This window comes from Ranitomeya imitator, chromosome 2 (genome assembly GCF_032444005.1).
Source record: "Ranitomeya imitator isolate aRanImi1 chromosome 2, aRanImi1.pri, whole genome shotgun sequence".
NCBI lineage: Eukaryota > Metazoa > Chordata > Amphibia > Anura > Dendrobatidae > Ranitomeya > Ranitomeya imitator.
In genome coordinates this window covers 418,153,582-418,178,599 of record NC_091283.1, presented here as the reverse complement: position 1 = coordinate 418,178,599, position 25,018 = coordinate 418,153,582, and the positions used below count along the sequence as shown (strand labels likewise).

General features: G+C 44.6%; 1 protein-coding gene across 3 annotated transcripts in view; it reads left to right on the top strand.

Moving 5' to 3' along the window:
* BAIAP2 (BAR/IMD domain containing adaptor protein 2) overlaps positions 1–25,018 on the top strand; it is a 158,459-nt gene that overhangs the window by 94,754 nt on the left and 38,687 nt on the right. For all 3 annotated transcript variants that reach the window (XM_069750791.1, XM_069750793.1, XM_069750792.1), the window contains exons 4-6: positions 18,110–18,171; positions 20,554–20,625; positions 22,074–22,211. In XM_069750791.1, coding sequence (XP_069606892.1) covers positions 18,110–18,171; positions 20,554–20,625; positions 22,074–22,211 — 272 coding nt within the window. The remainder of the gene's footprint in view (positions 1–18,109; positions 18,172–20,553; positions 20,626–22,073; positions 22,212–25,018) is intronic.

The following is a 25,018-nucleotide window of genomic DNA, read 5'->3' as shown; positions in this document are numbered from 1 at the left end:
TATGCTCTCAATCGGTGCCAGTTAAAGGATTTCTCTGGTTTCATTTCATTTTTCTGGTTTCATTTATATAAACTCTGAGCTTTACTCATCCTCCCCAGGTCTGTAGTGTAGTCTGAACGTCAGTGCTGCAGACCATTACAGACACTGTATAAGGCTGGCTTCACATTTGCGTTTTTTGGCGCTGCGTTTTACTGCAAAAAAACACATGCATTTTTTTTCCTATATGTAACATTAAAAACGCATGTGTTTTTTTTGTATGCGTTTTGCCGCATTTGACGACGCATGCGTCGTTTCTATGCTTGCGTTTTGTTGCAGAAATGCAACATGTAGTAATTTTTTGCGGCAAAAAAACGTATTGCTGTCTATGTAAACGCATGCGTTTTTAAGCACATGCGTTTAGTTGCGTTTTTAAACGCATGCGTTTCCATAGAAAAAAACAAGTCTACACACTGATAAGCCACCCCCACCATCAAGGTGATAAAGGGATCCAAACCCTAACCCCCCACCATCAAGGTGAAAAAAAGGGATCCTAACCCTAACCCCCCACCATCAAGGTGATTAAAGGGATCCTAACCCTAACCCCCCACCATCAAGGTGATAAAGGGATCCTAACCCTAACCCCCCACCATCAAGGTGATAAAGGGATCCTAACCCTAACCCCCCACCATCAAGGTGATAAAGGGATCCTAACTCTAACCCTAACCCCCCACCATCAAGGTGATTAAAGGGATCCTAACCCTAACCCCCCACCATCAAGGTGATAAAGGGATCCTAACCCTAACCCCCCACCATCAAGGTGATAAAGGGATCCTAACCCTAACCCCCCACCATCAAGGTGATAAAGGGATCCAAACCCTAACCCTAACCCCCCACCATCAAGGTGATAAAGGGATCCTAACCCTAACCCCCCACCATCAAGGTGATAAAGGGATCCTAACCCTAACCCCCCACCATCAAGGTGATAAAGGGATCCTAACCCTAACCCCCCACCATCAAGGTGATAAAGGGATCCTAACTCTAATCCTAACCCCCCACCATCAAGGTAATTAAAGGGATCCTAACCCTAACCCCCCACCATCAAAGTGATAAAGGGATCCTAACCCTAACCCCCCACCATCAAGGTGATAAAGGGATCTTAACCCTAACCCCCCACCATCAAGGTGATAAAGGGATCCAAACCCTAACCCTAACCCCCCACCATCAAGGTGATAAAGGGATCCAAACCCTAACCCTAGGGATCCAAACCCTAACCCTAGCTATTTCTATTTATAGTGGGTTTTCTAGTTGATTTTGATGATTGGCAGCTGTCACATACTTCTCATTATGCGTTTCAAAAACGTAAACGCGTCAAAACGGCGCATTTTTTGTACCGCATACGAAAATGCATGCGTCTAAAAAACGCAGCGTTTGCACACGTTTACATGCATTTTTTTCACCACCTGCGTTTGCGTTTTTAACACTGCGTTTTTAAATGCAAATGTGAAACTAGCCTAATGTCAACTGCACTGTTGCCAATTGGTGGGCTCAGCGGTCCGTGCCTTCATCTCTGGCGGAGCTATGGAGCTGAATTATTGGTGGCAGTGCTATCGACGTGACGTCAGCGCTGCACACCATAGCAGGAGCAGCAGCGGAGACCCTGCACTGGATTCGCCTGGGATTGTGAATAAAGGACTGCAGCCATGAGAGTTTTCCAAAAACCCCTTTCAATAAAAGGATTTACAAAGTTACACAACTCGTTAACTTTGCCCTGACCAGATGGCTATAAAATGAATTGTAACACAAGCCAACATCCATGGAGACTGCTTGTAAGTGAGTTATCACTGGTTCTTTATTAAAAGATTAGTACCTGGAGACTGTCTCCCCCCCCCCCCGCCCCCCTCCTCTCAGATCATCCATCTTGACTCTGGAGCACAGCTTGTTCCATCCTCCAGGGAAACAGATTACCGTGATATAGAGAGCAATGCAATTAGTGCTGCTCCTGTCACACCTCTCTCCCTATCACTCGCACTTTTCATCCTCTCTGACATTAAATTAACTCTCCGCTCCGCACATCCAAACAAGGTTAATACATATTAAAATCTGTTCTTTAGCAGACCCAAACAATGTCTGGAGAAGTGTTGAGAACCGCTCCGGCAACCATGGCTGATGGGATTAATCTGAAACCACTGGCCTAATTTCTGAAAAGTATGATTTGATTTTCTGGTGACGTGATAGGCCTGTTCTCATTTAAGAAAGGGGAAGACGACAATATTTCATGACTCGTTAAAAGGATCAAGATTAGGATGCTCTTCTTTAGCAGAACTTTGCCTCCAACTGGACTTCAGCTGCTTACCCTGAACTCTGTGTGCAAGTGGCCTATAACTCCAACCTGCCTGCATTGTCTTTTGGAGTTTGTGGTAGCCTAAAATGTACCTATTCTCTCAGATTACAGCTCTCTTCCCCTTTTAAAATGCAGCCCTGATTGTTTCTATGAGCTGCTGTGTCTAAACACAAGCTCCTCCATGGACCTGACAGCAAGTCGTAGTGTGAAAATTATTTCAAGACTAGTGGATGATCACAGGCACGGTCTCTGTGGCTGGCGCCTTGTCTCGTGTCTCTGTGGCTGAAGGTTGGCGCCTTGTCGCGTCTCTCTGTGGTTGGAGGCTGGCGCCTTGTCTCGTTTCTCTCTGTGGTTGGAGGCTGGCGCCTTGTCTCGTTTCTCTCTGTGGCTGGAGGCTGGCGCCTTGCCTCGTGTCCCTGTGGCTGGAGGCTGGCGCCTTGCCTCGTGTCTCTCTGTGGCTGGAGGCTGGCGCCTTGCCTCGTGTCTCTCTGTGGCTGGAGGCTGGCGCCTTGCCTCGTGTCTCTCTGTGGCTGGAGGCTGGCGCCTTGCCTCGTGTCTCTCTGTGGCTGGAGGCTGGCGCCTTGCCTCGTGTCTCTCTGTGGCTGGAGGCTGGCGCCTTGCCTCGTGTCTCTCTGTGGCTGGAGGCTGGCGCCTTGCCTCGTGTCTCTCTGTGGCTGGAGGCTGGCGCCTTGCCTCGTGTCTCTCTGTGGCTGGAGGCTGGCGCCTTGCCTCGTGTCTCTCTGTGGCTGGAGGCTGGCGCCTTGCCTCGTGTCTCTCTGTGGCTGGAGGCTGGCGCCTTGCCTCGTGTGTCTCTGTGGCTGGAGGCTGGCGCCTTGCCTCGTGTGTCTCTCTGTGGCTGGAGGCTGGCTCCTTGCCTCGTGTGTCTCTCTGTGGCTGGAGGCTGGCGCCTTGCCTCGTGTGTCTCTCTGTGGCTGGAGGCTGGCGCCTTGCCTCGTGTCTCTCTGTGGCTGGAGGCTGGCGCCTTGCCTCGTGTCTCTCTGTGGCTGGAGGCTGGCGCCTTGCCTCGTGTCTCTCTGTGGCTGGAGGCTGGCGCCTTGCCTCGTGTGTGTGTCTCTGGCTGGAGGCTGCCGCCTTGCATCGTGTCCCTCTGTGGCTGGAGGCTGCCGCCTTTCCTCGTACTGTATATCTGCTCTCAGACTTGACTGTTCCTTCAGTAGGTTTCCCATTTTTCTAGATGTCTCCCCCGAAGGTCCTGGAGAATGGGCAAAAGAATCAAGGGGGTATCTAGTGTAGTATCAAGTTTCCTGAGGGGTTTGCTACATTTGTATAGATGGGAAAAGTTACCTTGATGTCAGGTTCTTTTTATATTGTTTTTAGAGTTGTGTGGGTTTTTTTTAAATTTTTTTTAACATCTTCAGTTTAGAACCCGTTTTCTTGCAGTAGTCTACTAGTGCACACTTGAAGAGTATGTGCACACGTAGAAAGCTCCTCTGTGGATTTTTCCGCAGTGGGTTTGATAAATCCGCAGTGAAAAACCGCTGCGGTTTTTACTGCAGATTTATCGCATTTTCTATTGCGGATTCCGCTGCGGTTTTACATCTGCACTTTTCTATTGGAGCAGGTGTAAAAACTCCGCGTTTTTTTCCACAGCATGTGCACTGCGGATTTTGTTTGCCATAGGTTTACATTATACTGTAAACGCCTGGGAAACCGCTGCGGATACGCTGCGGATCCGCAGCAAAATCCGCATCGTGTGCACATACCCGAACAGTTTGGGTTGCTAGTGTATCACTCCTGCAAATATTAGGGCCCTTATGCATCTCCATTTGGGGAGACCCGCACCAAGCAGAGCAAAGTATACTTACCCTGCCTGGCAGAAAATTGTCACAATGCCACCATAGTCCCCTTTCCCTGGTGAGACTCCTGGATCTTCTCCCATATGTAGCCTGTTTGCTGTTGTGCAGGTGTGACCTGTTTATCACCAGAGGATTTGGCCAAAAACCTCTACATATTTAATTATCGGTATGGTTCCCGGCCGCGGTCTTGTTAATGTGATGCTCTAAATAACTCTGATCCCTATAGATTTCTTCTATTACGAGAAATTATGTTCTGTGACACAGGAGATATTCCCAAGGGAACCTCCGCAATACATTGCTGGGGTTTGCAGCACGGCAGGAGACTGCATTTTATTTTTATGTACTGCAATGAATCTCGAGTGCAATAATTTCCATGTGGACCTACATTAAAAAAAAGTCCCCAAGTTGTCATCCACAGGTATTTCTTGGGCTACGTCCACGATCCAGAATAGCAGTGTTTTGGATGCTCCATCCTGTGTTGTCCAAAAACGCTGTTCTAGGTTACAAGCAGAGTTGATGAGATTTATACTGCTCCCATGTATAAGAATATAACTACTATAATACTGCCCCCTATGTACAAGAATATACTACTAGATGGTGGCCCGATTCTAACGCATCGGGTATTCTAGAATATGTATGTATGTATATAGCAGCCACATAGTATATAGCACAGGCCACGTAGTATATAGGAGCCATGTAGTATATAGCAGACAAATACTACATGGCCTGTGCTATATAAAGTGTGGCTGCTACATACATACATACATACTGTAGAATACCCGATGTGTTAATACAGGCCACGCAATATATAACAGTGGCCATGCAGTATATAACACAGCCCAAATAGTATATAACACAGCCCACGCAGTATATAGCAGCCACACCGTATATAACACAGGCGACGTAGTATATAACAGTGGCCACGTAATATGTACTGCGTGGCCTATGCTATATAACACAGCCCACATACAGTAGTACCTAACACTGGCCACGTAGTATATAGCAGCGGTATATAACACTGCCCACGCGGTATATAACACTGCCCACATAGTATATAGCAGCCACGCGGTATATAACGCAGCCCACACGCTATATAACACAGCCCACGTAGTATATAGCAGTGTGGGCACATATCCGTGTTAAAATAAAGATAATTAAAATAAAAAAGTTATATACTCACCCGCCGGGATCCACCGAAGCAGTCCCTATGCGTGCGGCTGCCGCCAACTTCCGTTCCAAGGATGCATTGCAAAGTTACCCAGATGACTTAGCGGTCTCGCGAGACCGCTAAGTCTTCTGGGTAATTTCGCAAAGCATCTCTGGGAACGGAAGCTGGCGGCAGCCGCGAGTGCATTGTTGGACTACGGAAGGTGAGCATAGCAGGTTTTTTGTTTTGTTGTTCTTTTTAACATTACATCTTTTTACTATTGATGCTGCATAGGCAGCATCAATAGTAAAAATTTGGGGGCACACAGGGTTAATAGCGGCGGTAACTGAGTGCGGTACCCGCGGCCCGTTACCGCTGGCATTAACCCTGTGTGAGTGGAGCGGAGTATGCGGGCGCCAGGCACTGACTGCAGGGGAGTAGGGAGGGACTAATCGGACTGTGCCCGTCGCTGATTGGTTGTGGCAGCCATGACAGGCAGGTGGCGAGACCAATCAGCGACGCGGGATTTCCGTACGGAAGTTGCAGACACAGACAGACAGAAGTACCCCTTAGATAGATATATATATATATATATATATATATATATATATAGATATATATATATATATATATATATATATATAGATAGATAGATAGATAGATAGATAGATAGAGATATATATATATATATATATATATATATATATATATATATATATATATATATATAGATATAGATATATATATATATATATATATATATATATATATATATATATATATATATATATATATATATATATATATATATATATATATATATATATATATATATATATATATACATACACTAGCTATTGAACCCGTTCTACGCCCGGGTGGCTAGCATCTATATTGGTATATGGTCTCCATCCTGGTATGTGCTGCTCCATCCTGCGTCCCCATCCTGACATGTGTTGCACCCATCCTGCGCTCCCATCCTGCCATGTGTTGCACCCATCTTGCTCCCCCATTCTGTCATGTGTTACACCCATCCTGCGCCCCCATTCTGTCATGTGCTGCTTCCATCCTGCGCCCCCATTGTGACATGTGCTGCTCCCATCCTGCGCCCTCATTCTGACATGTTCTGCACCCATCCTGCGCCTCCATTCTGACATGTTCTGCACCCATCCTGCGCCCCCATTCTGTCATGTGCTGCTCCCATCCTGCGCCCCCATTCTGTCATGTGCTGCTCCCATCCTGCGCCTCCATTCTGACATGTTCTGCACCCATCTTGCGCCCCCATTCTGTCATGTGTTGCACCCATCCTGCGCCCCCATTCTGTCATGTGCTGCTCCCATCCTGTGCCTCCATTCTGACATGTTCTGCACCCATCCTGCGCCCCCATTCTGTCATGTGCTGCTTCCATCCTGTCATGTGCTGCTCCCATCCTGTGCCTCCATTCTGACATGTTCTGCACCCATCCTGCGCCTCCATTCTGACATGTTCTGCACCCATCCTGTCATGTGCTGCTCCCATCCTGTGCCCCCGTTCTTTCATGTGCTGCTCCCATCCTGCGCCCCTGTTCTGTCATGTGCTGCTCCCATCCTTCGCCCCTGTCCTGTCATGTGCTGCTCCTATCCTGCGCCCGTTCTGTCATGTGCTGCTGCCATCCTGCGCCCCCGTTCTGTCATGTGCTGCTCCCATCCTGCGCCCGTTCTGTCATGTGCTGCTCCCATCCTGCGCCCGTTCTGTCATGTGCTGCTGCCATCCTGTGCCCCCGTTCTGTCATGTGCTGCTGCCATCTTGCGCCACCATTGTATTATATGCCCCCCATAAGATGCTCAATTATTATTACCATACTCGCCTATCATCGCTGGGTGCCGAGTGCTGGGGGGCCTGAGCAGGCGGGGACACCGGTGCGCTGTGGGGGTCAGGTGCCGGAGTCACCGCTAGCTCAGGCACCCAGCACTTGCTATACTCACCTGTCTGTCCCATTCCAGCGCTGCGCGCCGCCATCTTCCGGCTCCTCTGGCTGTGACTGTTCAGTCAGAAGGCGGCGCCGGCGTGCATTAAGCGTGTCATCGCGCCCTCTGAACAGGGAACGTCACAGCAGAGGACCCGGGAGACGGAACCGCACGCAGCGCTGGAACGGGGGACAGGTGAATATACTTACCCTCCTGGCGGTCCCTGACTCTCCGGTGGAGATCGCGGTGTGCGTTCAGTGTTTACGCATACCGCGATCTCCTGGGAGCGTCACTCTGTGAGGCCCAGACTGCGCCTGCGCTTGCGCAGTCTATAAAGGCTTCGGACAGAGTGACGCTCCCAGCGTTATAATATATATATATATATATATATATATATATATATATATATATATATATATATATATATATATATATATATATATAATGTATATATATATATATATATATGTCCTTCTCAAAAAATTAGCATATAGTGTTAAATTTCATTATTTACCATAATGTAATGATTACAATTAAACTTTCATATATTATAGATTCATTATCCACCAACTGAAATTTGTCAGGTCTTTTATTGTTTTAACACTGATGATTTTGGCATACAACTCCTGATAACCCAAAAAACCTGTCTCAATAAATTAGCATATTTCACCCATCCAATCAAATAAAAGTGTTTTTTAATAACAAACAAAAAAACCAACAAATAATAATGTTCAGTTATGCACTCAATACTTGGTGGGGAATCCTTTGGCAGAAATGACTGCTTCAATGCGGCGTGGCATGGAGGCAATCAGCCTGTGACACTGCTGAGATGTTATGGAGGCCCAGGATGCTTCAATAGCGGCCTTAAGCTCATCCAGAGTGTTGGGTCTTGCGTCTCTCAACTTTCTCTTCACAATATCCCACAGATTCTCTATGGGGTTCAGGTCAGGAGAGTTGGCAGGCCAATTGAGCACAGTAATACCATGGTCAGTAAACCATTTACCAGTGGTTTTGGCACTGTGAGCAGGTGCCAGGTCGTGCTGAAAAATGAAATCTTCATCTCCATAAAGCATTTCAGCCGATGGAAGCATGAAGTGCTCCAAAATCTCCTGATAGCTAGCTGCATTGACCCTGCCCTTGATGAAACACAGTGGACCAACACCAGCAGCTGACATGGCACCCCACACCATCACTGACTGTGGGTACTTGACACTGGACTTCAGGCATTTTGGCATTTCCTTCTCCCCAGTCTTCCTCCAGACTCTGGCACCTTGATTTCCGAATGACATGCAAAATTTGATTTCATCAGAAAAAAGTACTTGGGACCACTTAGCAACAGTCCAGTGCTGCTTCTCTGTAGCTCAAAAGTGGCTTTACCTGGGGAATGCGGCACCTGTAGCCCATTTCCTGCACACGCCTGTGCACGGTGGCTCTGGATGTTTCCACACCAGACTCAGTCCACTGCTTCCTCAGGTTCCCCAAGGTCTGGAATCGGTCCTTCTCCACAATCTTCCTCAGGGTCCGGTCTCCTCTTCTCGTTGTACAGCGTTTTCTGCCACATTGTTTCCTTCCAACAGACTTACCATTGAGGTGCCTTGATACAGCACTCTGGGAACAGCCTATTTGTTGAGAAATTTCTTTCTGGGTCTTACCCTCTTGCTTGAGGGTGTCAATGATGGCCTTCTTGACATCTGTCAGGTCGCTAGTCTTACCCATGATGGGGGTTTTGAGTAATGAACCCGGCAGGGAGTTTATATAAGCCTCAGGTATCTTTTGCATGTGTCTAGAGTTAATTAGTTGATTCAGAAGATTAGGGTAATAGGTCGTTTAGAGAACCTTTTCTTGATATGCTAATTTATTGAGACAGGTTTTTTGGGTTATCAGGAGTTGTATGCCAAAATCATCAGTATTAAAACAATAAACAATAAACCAACTGAAATTTGTCAGGTCTTTTATTGTTTTAATACTGATGATTTTGGCATACAACTCCTGATAACCCAAAAAACCTGTCTCAATAAATTAGCATATCAAGAAAAGGTTCTCTAAACGACCTATTACCCTAATCTTCTGAATCAACTAATTAACTCTAAACACATGCAAAAGATACCTGAGGCTTATATAAACTCCCTGCCGGGTTCATTACTCAAAACCCCCATCATGGGTAAGACTAGCGACCTGACAGATGTCAAGAAGGCCATCATTGACACCCTCAAGCAAGAGGGTAAGACCCAGAAAGAAATTTCTCAACAAATAGGCTGTTCCCAGAGTGCTGTATCAAGGCACCTCAATGGTAAGTCTGTTGGAAGGAAACAATGTGGCAGAAAACGCTGTACAACGAGAAGAGGAGACCGGACCCTGAGGAAGATTGTGGAGAAGGACCGATTCCAGACCTTGGGGAACCTGAGGAAGCAGTGGACTGAGTCTGGTGTGGAAACATCCAGAGCCACCGTGCACAGGCGTGTGCAGGAAATGGGCTACAGGTGCCGCATTCCCCAGGTAAAGCCACTTTTGAACCATAAACAGCGGCAGAAGCGCCTGACCTGGGCTACAGAGAAGCAGCACTGGACTGTTGCTAAGTGGTCCCAAGTACTTTTTTCTGATGAAAGCAAATTTTGCATGTCATTCGGAAATCAAGGTGCCAGAGTCTGGAGGAAGACTGGGGAGAAGGAAATGCCAAAATGCCTGAAGTCCAGTGTCAAGTACCCACAGTCAGTGATGGTGTGGGGTGCCATGTCAGCTGCTGGTGTTGATCCACTGTGTTTCATCAAGGGCAGGGTCAATGCTTTATGGTGATGAAGATTTCATTTTTTCAGCACGACCTGGCACCTGCTCACAGTGCCAAAACCACTGGTAAATGGTTTACTGACCATGGTATTACTGTGCTCAATTGGCCTGCCAACTCTCCTGACCTGAACCCCATAGAGAATCTGTGGGATATTGTGAAGAGAAAGTTGAGAGACGCAAGACCCAACACTCTGGATGAGCTTAAGGCCGCTATTGAAGCATCCTGGGCCTCCATAACATCTCAGCAGTGTCACAGGCTGATTGCCTCCATGCCACGCCGCATTGAAGCAGTCATTTCTGCCAAAGGATTCCCGACCAAGTATTGAGTGCATAACTGAACATTATTATTTGATGTTTTTTTTGTTTGTTATTAAAAAACACTTTTATTTGATTGGATGGGTGAAATATGCTAATTTATTGAGACAGGTTTTTTGGGTTATCAGGAGTTGTATGCCAAAATCATCAGTATTAAAACAATAAAAGACCTGACAAATTTCAGTTGGTGGATAATGAATCTATAATATATGAAAGTTTAATTGTAATCATTACATTATGGTAAATAATGAAATTTAACACTATATGTTAATTTTTTGAGAAGGACCTGTATATATATATATATATATATATATATATATATATATATATATATATATATATATATATATATATATATATATATATATATATATATATATATATATATATATATATAATTATAAATCTCTAGATGGTAGCCCGATTCTAGAATATGTATGTAGTTTATTTATGAAGATTTTAGAATAATACATTGGATACACAGGATTCGGCCGTCCGCGACCAATTAGCGAAGCGTTGTTCAAATCCCGCGCCAATTCGCTGATTGTTCGCGGTATGTAGCACAGCCCACGGAGTATATACAGTTAAGTCCATATATATTTGGACAGAGACAACATTTTTCTAATTTTGGTTATAGACATTGCCACAATGAATTTTAAACAAAACAATTCAGATGCAGTTGAAGTTCACTTTCAGCTTTCATTTGAGGGTATCCACATTAAAATTGGATGAAGGGTTTATGAGTTTCAGCTCCTTAACATGTGCCACCCGGTTTTTAAAGGGACCGAAAGTAATTGGACAGATTAAATAATTTTAAATAAAATGTTCATTTCTAGTACTTGGTTGAAAACCCTTTGTTGGCAATGACTGCCTGAAGTCTTGAACTCATGGTCATCACCAGACGCTGTGATTCCTCCTTTTTGATGCTCTGCCAGGCCTTCACTGCGGTGGTTTTCAGTTGCTGTTTGTTTGTGGGCCTTTCTGTCTGAAGTTTAGTCTTTAACCAGTGAAATTAATGCTCAATTGGGTTGAGATCAGGTGACTGACTTGGCCATTCAAGAATATTCCACTTCTTTGCTTTAATAAACTCCTGGGTTGCTTTGGCATTATGTTTTGGGTCATTGTCCATCTGTAGTATGAAATGACGACCAATCACTTTTGCTGCATTTGGCTGGATCTGAGCACACAGTATGGCTCTGAATACCTCAGAATTCATTCGGCTGCTTCGGTCCTGTGTCACATCATCAATAAACACTAGTGACCCAGTGCCACTGGCAGCCATGCATGCCCAAGCCATCATACTGCCTCCGCTGTGTTTTACAGATGATGTGGTATGCTTTGGATCATGAGCTGTACCATGCCTTCGCCATACTTTTCTCTTTCCATCATTCTGGTAGAGGTTGATCTTGGTTTCATCTGTCCAAAGAATGTTCTTCCAGAACTGTGCTGGCTTTTTTAGATGTTTTTTTTTTTTAGCAAAGTCCAGTCTAGCCTTTTTTATTCTTGATGCTTATGAGTGGCTTGCACTGTGCAGTGAACCCTCCGTATTTACTTTCATGCAGTCTTCCCTTTATGGTAGATTTGGATATTGATACGCCGACCTCCTGGAGAGTGTTGTTCACTTGGTTGGCTGTTGTGAAGGGGTTTCTCTTCACCATGGAGATTATTCTTCGATCATCCACCACTGTTGTCTTCCGTGGGCGCCCAGGTCTTTTTGCATTGATGAGTTCACCAGTGCTTTCTTTCTTTCTTTCTTTCTATTTACCAAACTCTAGACTTTGCCATTACTAATATTGTAGCAATTTCTCGGATGGGTTTTTTCTGTTTTCGCAACTTAAGGATGGCTTGTTTCACCTGCATGGAGAGCTCCTTTGACCGCATGTTTACTTCACAGCAAAACCTTCCAAATGCAAGCACCACACCTCAAATCAACTCCAGGCCTTTTATCTGCTTAATTGAGAATGACATAATGAAGGGATTGCCCACGCCTGTCCATGAAATAGCCTTGGAGTCAATTGTCCAATTATTTTTGGTCCTTTTAAAAACAGGGTTGCACATGTTAAGGAGCTGAAACTCCTAATCCCTTCACCCAATTTTAATGTGGATACCCTCAAATGAAAGCTGAAAGTCTGAACTTCAACTGGATCTGAATTGTTTTGATTAAAATTCATTGTGGTAATGTCTATAACCAAAATTAGAAAAATGTTGTCTCTGTCCAAATATATATGGACTTAACTGTAGCACAGCCCGCGCGGTACCACGCACGTAGTGTATAACACAGGCCACGTAGTACATTGCACAGCCCGCGCAGTACATTGCACAGCCCACGTAGTATATAGCACAGCCCACGTAATATATTGTACAGTCCACGCAGTATATAGCAATGTGGGCACCATATCCCTGTTAAAAAAAAAAAAAAAAAAAAAAAAAAAAATTAAAATAAAAAATAGTGATATACTCACCCTCCGTTGGCCCCTGGATCGAAGCGGTTACCGACTCTCCTCGCACGCTCCGGTCTGAAGAGTGCATTGCGGTCTCGCGAGATGATGACGTAGCGGTCTCGCGAGACCGCTTTGTCATCTCGCGAGACTGCAATGCATGGAGTGGTCACCGGGGTGTCGCGAGGAGCGGGAAAGGCCGGTTCCTGATCCGGGGGGGCCGACGGACGGTGAGTATATAGCAATATTTTTTTTAAATTATTTTTAACATTAGATCTTTTTACTATTGATGCTGCATAGGCAGCATGAATAGTAAAAAGTTGGTCACACAGGGTTAATGGCAGCGTTAACAGAGTGCGTTACACCGCTGTCAACGCTGCCATTAACCCCGTGTGAGCACTGACTGGAGGGGAGGAAGGAGCGGCCATGTTGCTGATTGGTCGTGGCAAATCAGCGACTTGGATTTCCATGACAGACAGAGGCTGCGACCAATGAATATCCGTGACAGACAGAAGGACAGACAGACAGAAGTGACCCTTAGACAATTATATAGTAGATAATACTGCCCCCTATGTACAAGAATATCTACTATATAATTGTCTGAGGGTCACTTCCGTCTGTCCTTCTTTCTGTCACGGATATTCATTGGTCCCGGCCTCTGTCTGTCATGGAAATCCAAGTGGCTGATTGATCACGGCAAAACAGCCACGAGCAATCAGCGAAGGGCACAGTCCGGAAGAAAATGGCAGCTCCTTAGTCCCCGCAGTCAGTGCCCGGCGCCCGCATACTCCCCTCCAGACACTGCTCACACAGGGTTAATGCCGGCGGTAACGGACCGCGTTATGCCGCGGGTAACGCACTCCGTAACCACTGCTATTAACCCTGTGTGTGTCCCCAACTTTTTACTATTGATGCCTATGCAGCATCAATAGTAAAAAAATGTAATGTTAAAAATAATAAAAAAACAAAAAACCTGCTATTCTCACCCTCCGTAGTCCGCCGAGCCACTCGCGCCTGCCGTCTTCTTCCAATGCATTGCGAAATTACCCAGAAGGCTTAGCGGTCTCGCGAGACCGCTAAGTAATCTGGGTAGTTTTGCAGTGCATCCTGGGAACAGAAGATGGCGGCAGCCGTGCGCGTATCGCCGGAGCTTCGGTGGATCCTAGGGGGTGAGTATATAACTATTTTTTATTTTGATTATTTTTTTAACAGGGATATGGTGCCCACACTGCTGTATACTACGTGGGCTGTGTTAGATACCGCGTGGCTGCTATATACCACATAAGCAGTGTTATATACTATGTGGGCTGTGTGATATACTCCGTGGGCTGTGCTATATACTGCGTGGGCTGTGCTATATATTACGTGGCCAGTGTTATATACTGCGTGGGCTGTGTTATATACTGCGTGGCCACTGTTGTGTATTGTGTGGCCTGTATTAATGCATCGGGTATTCTACAATATGTATTTATATAGCAGCCACATAGTATATAGCACAGGCCACGTAGTATTTGTCTGCTATATACTACATGGCTCCTATATACTACGTGACCTGTGCTATATACTATGTGGCTGCTATATACATACATAAATACATATTCTAGAATACCCGATGCGTTAGAATCGGGCCACCATCTAGTAACTACTATAATACTGCTCCCGTGTACAAGAATATAACTACTATAATACTGTCCCTATGTACAAGACTATAACTACTATAATACTGCTCCTATGTACAAGAATAGAACCATTATAATGCTGCTCCAAAACATTTTAACCTTTGCTCCTGTTTGCATGCTTCAGTGGGTTTATAACACTGACCAGTTTGGAATAAGTGTTTGTTCTTGACCTGAAGTGTCCACGATCGCCCCCGCAAGCCGGTTCAGTTGTTTGTGATGAATAGCAGAGCTTTACAAACTAATCAGCTGTCTATAGTCACCAGTTACGGTAACTTCGGTTTTGCACCTACTAGACCCCTTTACTATAAAATGGGAAGTTCTATTATAAGATTATTGGCCTGTAAGCGCAGTCATTATTAATAATAATAGTAATAATCTTTTATTTTTATATAGCGCTAACCTATTCTGCAGCGCTTTACAGTTATCATCACTGTCTCCAATGGGGCTCACAGTCTAAATTCCCTATCAGTATGTCTTTGGAATATGGGAGGAAACCGGAGAACCCGGAGGAAACCCACGCAAACACGGAGAGAACATACAAACTCTTTGTAGATGTTGTCCTGGGTGGGGCTTGAACCCAGGACTCCAGCGCTGCAAGGCTGCTGTGCTAACCACTGCGCCACCGTGCTACCCCCGTTTTTCATCCTCGGTAAGGATTGCCCTGCTATGCACCACTGATCAGGAGAACGCAGTTTTTCCGGCATTATATTTCTATTCATGGTCTATATTAGTTGTTGAACCTTTCTCACAGAGGGTTAATGCACAGGTAAATGACTGCGGAATGGATCGCTCGATGTTCAGTTCGCATCTTCATCATATCCCTTCAAGAATTTTCTTATAGCCTCCAAAAATACTGTACAGATGGAGTAGTTTATCATTTAACCCATTTGTGCATCATGGCAATACAAAATAAAGTGCCGCTATGCAAAAATGTTTATCCAAAGATAATTTGTAAATCCACTGGGGAATTGCTTAAAGGGATTTTCTAATACTGAAATATTTAGGATAGGGTATCAATGTCAGATTGGTGGGTATCTGACACCCGCCACCCCAACAGATCAACTGGTGCCGCAGCCGCTGGAAGTGCATAGTCTGTACTGGTGCCATACTGCTAGTGGTCGGGTGTCCGCTGCATGATGTTGTGGTGCCGAACAATCTGATATTGGTGACCTATATGATGTCTTCAATGTCAGAGTCCTGCAAAACCCCGACAAGTCATAATTCCACATAATGCAACTGAGGTCCTTATCTCCAGAGACTATTCTGATGAGTACATACTGGAGGATTGCTGTAGAAAAGGTAGCATGCTCGCTCCATCCCTCCTAATTATAGAATCCCTGTCCTTTTGTTGCATTTTGGGACTGTTTAAAAAAAAAAAAAAAAACCACACACACAAAAAATCTATGTATCTGTACAGAATCGGACATTTTTCAGCTTTGATGGGCTCATCATTGTTGCTGTGCCTTCCGTTTTAATTGTTTTCATACAGGGAACAAAAATCCCAGTACGGCTGGTACTGTCAAAGTTTATTTTGGTCATTTCATGGGGTAATGAATCTTCTGAAGAAAGTAATAGAAACGCATGGATCCATGGATTTTTATTATCTGTACCAAAGGAACGTTTCTCACAAGGTAAAAATGCAGAGCAGCCAAAAATACACGCCCCCGAGGATCCTGTGAACCACACCTCCTTTTTAAAATCCTGTGAGCCACGCCTCCTTGGCAGTCCATAAAAAGCCTCATATGTTTTGGTCTATATGGAGTTTGCTTAGCCATCTCTTGCCTAGCCAAAAGTAAAAGAAAATGAATACTCAGGTGAATGGTGGGAATGAAATAAGAGTAAATTCTGGCCCGTTTTGAGTTGATGGTAGGTCTTCTTTAAAGTGGCGCTCTCCATTAAGAGAGTTCTAATACAGAAGGATAGGTGTAGTGGTAGTTCATAATTTTATGATCCTGTAAGACTGTGAACATTATTTACAGCAGATTTTTCTAAACCAAAAAATGGTTTGGCCGTAAATGCTGATTAAACAAAATGTGCCCTTTTACGTGTTTTTTTTTTTTTTTTTTTTTTTTTTTTTCTTCTTCACGCCCAGTCATTTTAATGGTTAGAAAGTGCTGATAGAATTGACATACTGCAGACTTGAAAAAGCGTTTAGAAGGTTCAAATCCGCAAGGACAGCACGTACAAAAGGTTGAATCTCATTCACTGTGCTGTTATTGTAATTGCAGCGTTTTTTGTTTTTGTTTTTTCTTGTGGCAATAACCATCTTTTAAAAAAAGAGAAAAAAAAAACAAAAACACGAAAGTGCAACTTGTGAGCAAACCCTTCTAGACTAAAGTGCATCACTGTCAGTGTCTATGGACCGTGCATCCCTTCTTGACACCTCTTCTCGTTTGATTAGGGGCTAGCCTAAAGTTATGACTTCTTTTTTTTTTTTCAATAGTAGAGGGCTTACCTCATTATTGGCCTTGCCATTACTACAGTGGTCGGGACTTGTTTAATGGCCTGTTTTATCCAAGCCAACGAATACTGATGGGAACAGGGATCGCGAATGCGGACATTCTGTCCTTAGAGCGTAGTGTTATCGGAAGCATATCCCCTGTTTAAGAGGCTAGATGGGTGAGAATTGGTGACCGAGCCTTCTTAAGATTATCTCGAGTAACCGCTCATGCATTCATGCGAACTGTATCACCTGAAGACCAAGCGAAACACTCATTCGTCAGGTGATTGGCTCTGTTCGGCCTGGCAAACAGATCTTTATCGGTAGCACATCGCCCTGTGTAATCTGGACACGTGCTGCTGAAGTGATACCGTATTTCGACAGATAATAACTTGTAGGTCTGTTCAAATAAGTGCCGATCGTCTTGTGTATAGATTAACTAGCCGATACAAAGGTGATGTGCTGCCAAGGACGACGATTGTGATTTTTAATTGGATCAGTTTATTTTGGCATAAATATAATAAAATCAACCAATGAATGAACCTTTTGCTCGTTTGTAGGGTGATCACCGACATGTTTTATATGGCTCTTTAACCAGGAAAGAGCGCCCTATCAACACTGAATCTACTCAAAGTCATGTTTTTATATTTTTCCTAGCTGAAAACCCTTGAAAATCTCCCTTTCCTTGTAAGCTCTAGTAACGACCATATTTTCAATCTGTGTCGCATATAACCGTCTGTGTAGAGCGTTAGTAGATTTGTGCAGGAGGAACCTCCCCGGTGTTGCGCCTCGGCCGGTTCCACCATCCACAAGGAAGAACACGATGAGAGAATTCTAGCTTTTGATGCTCACGTTGGTCTTTTGTTCCCTTTTTATCGCATTGCCTGTTCAGAAGAGGCAGCATGTAGGTATCTGAAGCTTCCTGCTCCTCATCTGCATGCTTTGAAACGTAGCATTTTGCTTAGAAATAACTTCAGTAACACTTCTCATTCTACCCGACTACCACATCAGCAAAAAAAAAAAAAAAAAACGATTTCCCTCCTCCAGTCCAGAATTAACCAAGGCCTGACCACTCATCCCCACCATCCTCCTTTGGTTAATTTCCTAGACTCCTCATTCCTGCATGAACATGGCAGACTGTCACAAACCAGCCACTAATCCCTCTTTTTTCCATGTTCTCCTGTGTTTTTTTTATTTCCATTAATGACCGCTTGTGGAATCAGGGGACGTCCTCTTCCAGATGGCAGAGGTTCACCGGCAGATCCAGAATCAGCTAGAAGAAATGGTAAGTGGTCAATTCATAGAGCTTATGGTAATTTGGATACTTTTGTTTTTTTTTTTTGACATGTTGACTGCAAGAGGCACAGATTAGGGCCATTTTTATCAACAGAAGTATGATCCTCATCTAAGAGGATTTTCACCTCTGCAAGAGATCTAATGAAACCGAAATTGTCCCCACTGTTTGGCTTTTACAGGCGCTTGTTTCCCCCACACTCAACTTTGATGTGGTCATAAATCGGCTAGGCGCTCAGACAGAGAGAGAAATGTTAGAACCTCTTATTGGACTGTCAGAACGAGCTCACTGATAGATCCTCAGTTAACTCATTTTGTACTTTTGCACCAAGGCCAAGTGACAAAGTGGCATGATATTACCTCAATGGCAGTTATAGGGGTAATCCGAGTCCGCAAACCTCTGCATCAGAGACAAGCTGATCCCGTGGGTCACGTCTACAGATATATTAGCCCATGTGCATGAGTGGCAGGTAGTAGGCACATGTACTAGTCAATAAAAACAGATGTGCTGTAACCGGCCCCTCTACTGCTTGCCCCTTTACTATACCAAAAAAACACAAAGAAAGTTAGTGGGTGTTGGAAGTTAATTATGCACGATGTATATTAATATTCGGATATTATATGGGGTATTTAAATGAGTTGTAATTGTGGCATTTTTTGCTACAATTTTTGGAATTGTGCTATATTTGCAGGACTAGGTTTCACATGCATGACAGCTGGGCTAATTTGTGTAACCCCGCCTCCACCACTGATTGGCAGGCTGCTGACAATCAGTGATGTGGGCGTGGTTATACCCAGCTTGTCATTTATAGCACTGCTCTAGCTACAGCAAATAAAATGGCGATTTCATCAAAACTGCACCAAGCAGCCCAGTAAGTGATACATCACTGGATTCGGGGTCTCTGCCCCTTGTTATGCTGCTCTGATTACATAGAAAAAAAGGCTGACAGATTCCCTTTAAGAAAAGGACCTTCACTCATGTGCCTAGAAGGCAGTACCAACCATCATGCTACAAAGGTGGGTGATGAGCACAGGAGAAATCCGATCACTGGCTGCAGTTGTGCTTGAAGATTTATAGGGTTAACGCAACCTTGAAATTCATATTTTCATGTCACCCGCCATTACAATGGCCCCTTGTCCTGTGCCTGGCGTACGGCAGGTTTGGGTTGCCCACAACTAGATCTCTGCTGTATCCATAGCCTCTGTTAGCCCCATCAGTTTAGCATAGACTCTCGGATCTCTGCCCGTCCTCATTTTCCACCTGCCTATCTCTGTGCCCGCTCTCATCCATATGTGCATCCATCTGTTCCTCACATCCATCCGTCTCACTTCTGCTTTATCCTTCCGGGCAGACCTGTCAAGGCGTCTTATTGCTCTCTTACACTTTACTGCCAGAATCTCCTCCGGCGGAGAACCTGCATGTCACCGGTTGGCAAGCTCAGTCACCCATCTCATCAGAGAGGTCTTGCAATGCTTGTGTCTGAAATGGCTGTAATAATCTGCAAATCATGCACCAACAAGCCACACAGTAATGGGTCATGTACGAAAGACTTTTTCAGAAGACCTTGCGGTTTCTTACTTGAGGCACAAGAATGAGAATGTCTTCAACTTCAAATACACTTTCAGTAATTTTAAATTGAAAGGGGTTGTCCAGGATTAGAAAAACTGCGCCTCCATGTCTACAGGTTGTGTATAGTACTGCAGCTCTGCACCATTGACTCCAATATTAGTCATATCCTATATGGGCGGTGCTGTTGTAATCCCTTTTTTAAAGGAGTTGTCCAGTTAAGAAAAAACACTCACACTTTTCGTCTGGGATCTAATAGTCCCCCCACCTCTCTATTTCTCCATATGTTGGCCAAAGAGGAAGTAGACCCTCCACCTTGACACTGAAAAGTGACCCTCTGCGTTTCCAGTGCTACGGAGGCATGGAACGCTGTAGACGCGTGTTCAGACTTAACACAGCGCTCCCCATGCCACTGCTGCGACCTCCAGATATTCAGGACAACTGAAATGCTGCTTTTCGCGACGGAGGCAGCAGGAGGGATATAGGGTGACCATAGATGACAAATGTACAGTCACTTTCTTTGAACATCTGTCAATATGAAAGGTTCCCCTTAAAGGGTTTGTCGTTTGCTGTTCAAATTCTGATTAATAGGTGTGACTTGGGGGTCTCTGCGTCCAGACCCTCATCCATTAGAGAAGAGTTTGGGCATTAAATGGTAAGCCTATTAATTAGGCAGTGTGTAATGCTTTATTTCCCCTGTGGGGAATTGATAGTCTGTCCCACCGATCATGCATGATCACTGGGGTGTCTAAGTACTTTATTTTCCAGACAGATTGACGATATGTATAAAACTTGTTCTTTTTCCAGCTGAAATCTTTTCACAACGAGCTGCTCACACAGCTAGAACAGAAGGTGGAATTGGATGCTCGGTACCTAAATGTAAGTGTTCCAGATTCTCCAGTTCTCCACAATTTACGTGTAAAAGATTTTTCTTCTAAAGTTCCCACCCTTGGCCACTCAACTTTTTTTCTTTCTTCCATGTTCTATTGATTTACTTAATCTTGTGGACTAACGCGGCCTTGAAAGTTTGCCATGGGGCAGAGACGGGGCGGCGCCTGGCTTGGGGCAGGGACAAGGACAGGGGGAGCGCCTGGCTTGGGACAGGGGTAGTGCCTGGCTTGGGGTGGGGACAGGGGCGGCGCTTGGCTTGGGGCAGGGACGTGGACAGGGGAGCGCCTGGCTTGGGACAGGGGTAGTGCCTGGCTTGGGGTGGGGATAGGGGCGGCGCTTGGCTTGGGACAGGGACGGGGCAGCGCCTGGCTTGGGGCAGGGACAAGGACAGGGCGGCGCCTGGCTTGGGACTGGGCCGCCAATGTGCCTGGGCGGGAACGGCCCTTTTCTCAGGATTGATTAAAATCTCTGTATTCTATTCCACAAAGGTCTTCAAAGTTTTTCATGAGATTACAATAAGGTCTGTTTCTTTTTCCTTTCAGAAATGGCACCCTTATTTTTGGTATATATGATATTCCCATGAATGAGTGAGCCACAATACCCATGCACTAGTGTGGCTTTATCTTGGAAAGATGTAGAAAAGCCGACTACAAGCCTCTTGTACCCGGCTTTTCTTTAGAAAGGCAACAAATAATTTTCCCGTTTTGGGAGAAGTTTCATTTGTAGCCATGCATATTGTTGACCTTTGGATACAACAAGTTCTATAATTATAAATTCGGGTTTTGCATACAAATTCTTGTGACAATGGGAACGGTCAGTTTTGTGTCCAAGGACAAGTGAAAATAAAGACCCATAGATGACACATTGTCCCTGGGAGTCCGGTCTTGTGTGTAATTACTGTATGTCATTACTAGACTGTGTCGGCTGTTCGATCATAGCTGGGACCTCTGTAAAATCACTGACCCTTAAGAGATTTTCTATTTGCTTTAAATGTCTGTGGCGGCTGAAGTGGAAGATCATGAACAATCCTGAATTGAAGGTTGGAGAATCAGTATTGGATTTACTGTTCTGTTCCCGATAGATCTTTTGCAAGTTGTACTGGCCAATCCCCAAAATTGCAGTTCCATTGTGGCCTGGTTTATGGAGTGTACCATAGAGTTTCCTTCCTGAGCCATCAGGATTATAAAACAAAACAAAAAAAAAGGTTGCTTGCTTTTAAACTTTCACATCACAATTTGTGGGGTTGTGCCGCAATATCAACTACAAAGAAACGAAGCTGCAATACCGGATACAGCCTGTGTGCAAATGTGGCACTGTTACTGCAAGAAAGGAGTCATATTTTCTAATATTGGATTACCTGTCTCCTAATAATTTAAACCTTTCTAATCCCAATGTTAAAGATGAATGCCTATTGAACTTTCTTTATTCCATTTAAGGCTGCTCTGAAAAAATATCAAGTGGAGCAGAAAAACAAAGGGGATGCCTTGGAAAAATGTCAAGTGGAGCTGAAGAAACTGAGGAAAAAAAGCCAGGGCAGCAAGAACCCTCAGAAATATTCAGACAAAGAAATGCAGGTGAGGTTTTCAGATGCAGAATAAACTGTTGGGAGAATCCTTTCTAAGCTCTCTGGGTAATAGGATTTTTCACCCACCCAAGAATACTTGGGGAGTTTGGTTGGTATTTAGTATTTTATTCTCTTTTGAGACGGGTCTTTGTTTGATCAGGACAGAATACTAAAAAGTTAATAGAAATAAAGGACTTTTTCATTCTGGACCGCAGTCTGGCTTTGCAAAGTAGCGTCTAGACTGCTGTGAAGCATCTTTATTATGCATAGCTTATATAGCGTTGTCATATTCTGCAGCGGTTTACATGCATTATCATCGCTGTCCCCATTGGGGCTCACAATCTAGTAGATTCCCTAGATTTTTTTTTTTTGCAGTGCATGGTCATTTTTGGGCATTACATGGTTTCCTAGGCTCTGTATGCATAGGAGAGTGAAATTTGAAGGCATTTTTTAAATCTATTACCTATTTTTGAAAAGTTGTTCTGCAAGTCAACATGCACTTGCAGTACAGTACTGGGCACACTAAGTGGAACTAACAGGACTTAATACTTAAATTCTACCACCCATTGGAGGTAACTATTAAGTCAACATTGACCCATCAAATAGGTGGCATTTAGACCCAGTTCACTTGGCCTCTGAAGAGGCTGTTTGTGTATGTTAACTGCTTTGCATTTCTCAATTGACTTACACAGTACGGTTATGCAATAGTAACCCTGAGCTCACACTTCAGAGACCCTTTAACTTAATGCTGAATTGATACTAAACTTCCTAAGTATTCATGGGTGAAAACCCAAGGATAGCGGTTTCCCAGATACTTATGAAAAGTTATTGGCAAATAGATTTATAATACACCCAGCCCTTGGATATTCAACTAAGATGGCTTACCGTATTTTTCGGACTATAAGACGCACCGGACTATAAGGCGCACCCAGGTTTTAGAGGTGGAAAATAGGGAAAAAAAATATTTGAAGCAAAAAAAAAAGTGGTAAAATATTTAATAACATAAATAACATACTATTATATGTGGTGTTATTATATATAATAGTATGTTATTATGTTGGAAGCTGCGGGACCAGTGTGGTGTGTGTACAGTACTATATGAAGATGCTGGAGGGTGAGTATAAGAATGGGGGCACAGGGCTTATATTGAAAGCACCACTCCAGCACTGCAAAATAACACTGGAGTGCTGCTTTAAAATCCCATGGGAGAACTATAATTCACAGCATGTCTTGCAGATCCTATGACATGCTGGGAGTTATAGTTCACCAAAGGAGTGGCAGAGTGCTTTATTGTGTTTTGTAAAGACTAACTTCTTAAATGTGGCAGCCAGCCACACTGTGGTGAGGTAAAAGCATCCCATGACTGCACACAGAGCCCTCCCTCGTTTCCTTTCCACAGCACAGGTTATGAGGAAGCTGCAGATTCTAGTGGAGAGCCTGAAGGACCTGTGATGATGTCAAGAAGAGGGAGGGCTCTGAGCTGCCATGTGATGCTCCAGCCCGTCCACTCCTGACATCAAACAGGTCCAGTTTGTGCACAACACTTGACATCCAGCCCAGGCATGGCAGGCAGGTATGCAGCGATCTCCTCTCTCCTCTGGCCTCTGCTGCCTCCTCTCGCTCCAGACACACAGACCTCCCCAGCTGCTGCAGGAATCAGCGCTGGAGAAGCCATGTGTGTCCCTGCTTAAGTGCAGTATTCATTTGCTGCTCCCAGCTCACAGCTGAGCTGATAGGTGGGCGGGGAGCCGCTAATGAATATTCACTGCACTTAATCATCGGGACCACATGGTTTCTCCAGCACTGATTCCGGGCAGCAGGGACATCCTGAAGTGGGACAACAGTGCGATCCCACTCAATGCTGCCCCCCTCCCCACATGCTACATCCGTACCATAAGACGAACCCACACTTTCCTCCCAAATTTGGAGGAAAAAAAGTGTGTCTTATGGTCGGAAAAATACGGTACGTAGTTTAGGTATAAGGAACAGAAAATGGAACTCCAACAGTAGTGAAACTAGGTTTGACTAGGCTACCAAAGCATTTTTGTATGCAAAACCTAGAACAGGGTGTAGAAGAAATCTGGCAATAACATTTCATAGATATTTTCTAAATACCTATACTTGTATCTTCAGAGCCAAAATTCCATTTTTTTTTTTTTTAAATGGCATCCATTTAAATGGAAACCAAACTAAACCCCATTGTAGTAATTTAGAGTCCATTTTCACGAGTTCCATGTTCAGTTCCCTTTTAAGAACTGCCAGTTATACAGAAAAAATGTGACTTTTGCAGCATTCATGGATGAAGACCCAAGGGTTGGGTATATAGCAAATAATTATGAAAAGTTATCGGCTTTGTACTACATCCACCCTTTGTTTTTGTTTTTTTCTCTCCCAAAAATGCCATGGGAGCTTAGCTATTGGTTAGGTTCACACTACTATTTTAAGTTCCATTTTCTGTTCCCTTATAACAAAGGCTACTTTCACACTAGCGTCGGATTCGGCCCGACGCAATGCGTTGTTGTGCTTTCACAACGGGTGCAGCGGATGCATTTCTCCGCCGCATCCGCTGCCCCATTGTGAGGTGCGGGGATGTGGGGGCGGAGTTCCGGCCGCGCATGCGCGGTCGGAAAAAGCGGTCGGTCGGCTGCAAAAAACGTTACATTTAACGTTTTTTGCTCCCGGCGGTCCGCCACAACACGGCGCAACCGTCGCAAGACTGTTGCGACGTGTCAATGCGTCGGTAATGTAACTTTATGGGGCAAAAACGCATCCTGCAAACAACTTTGCAGGATGCGTTTTTTCCCCTAAACGACACAT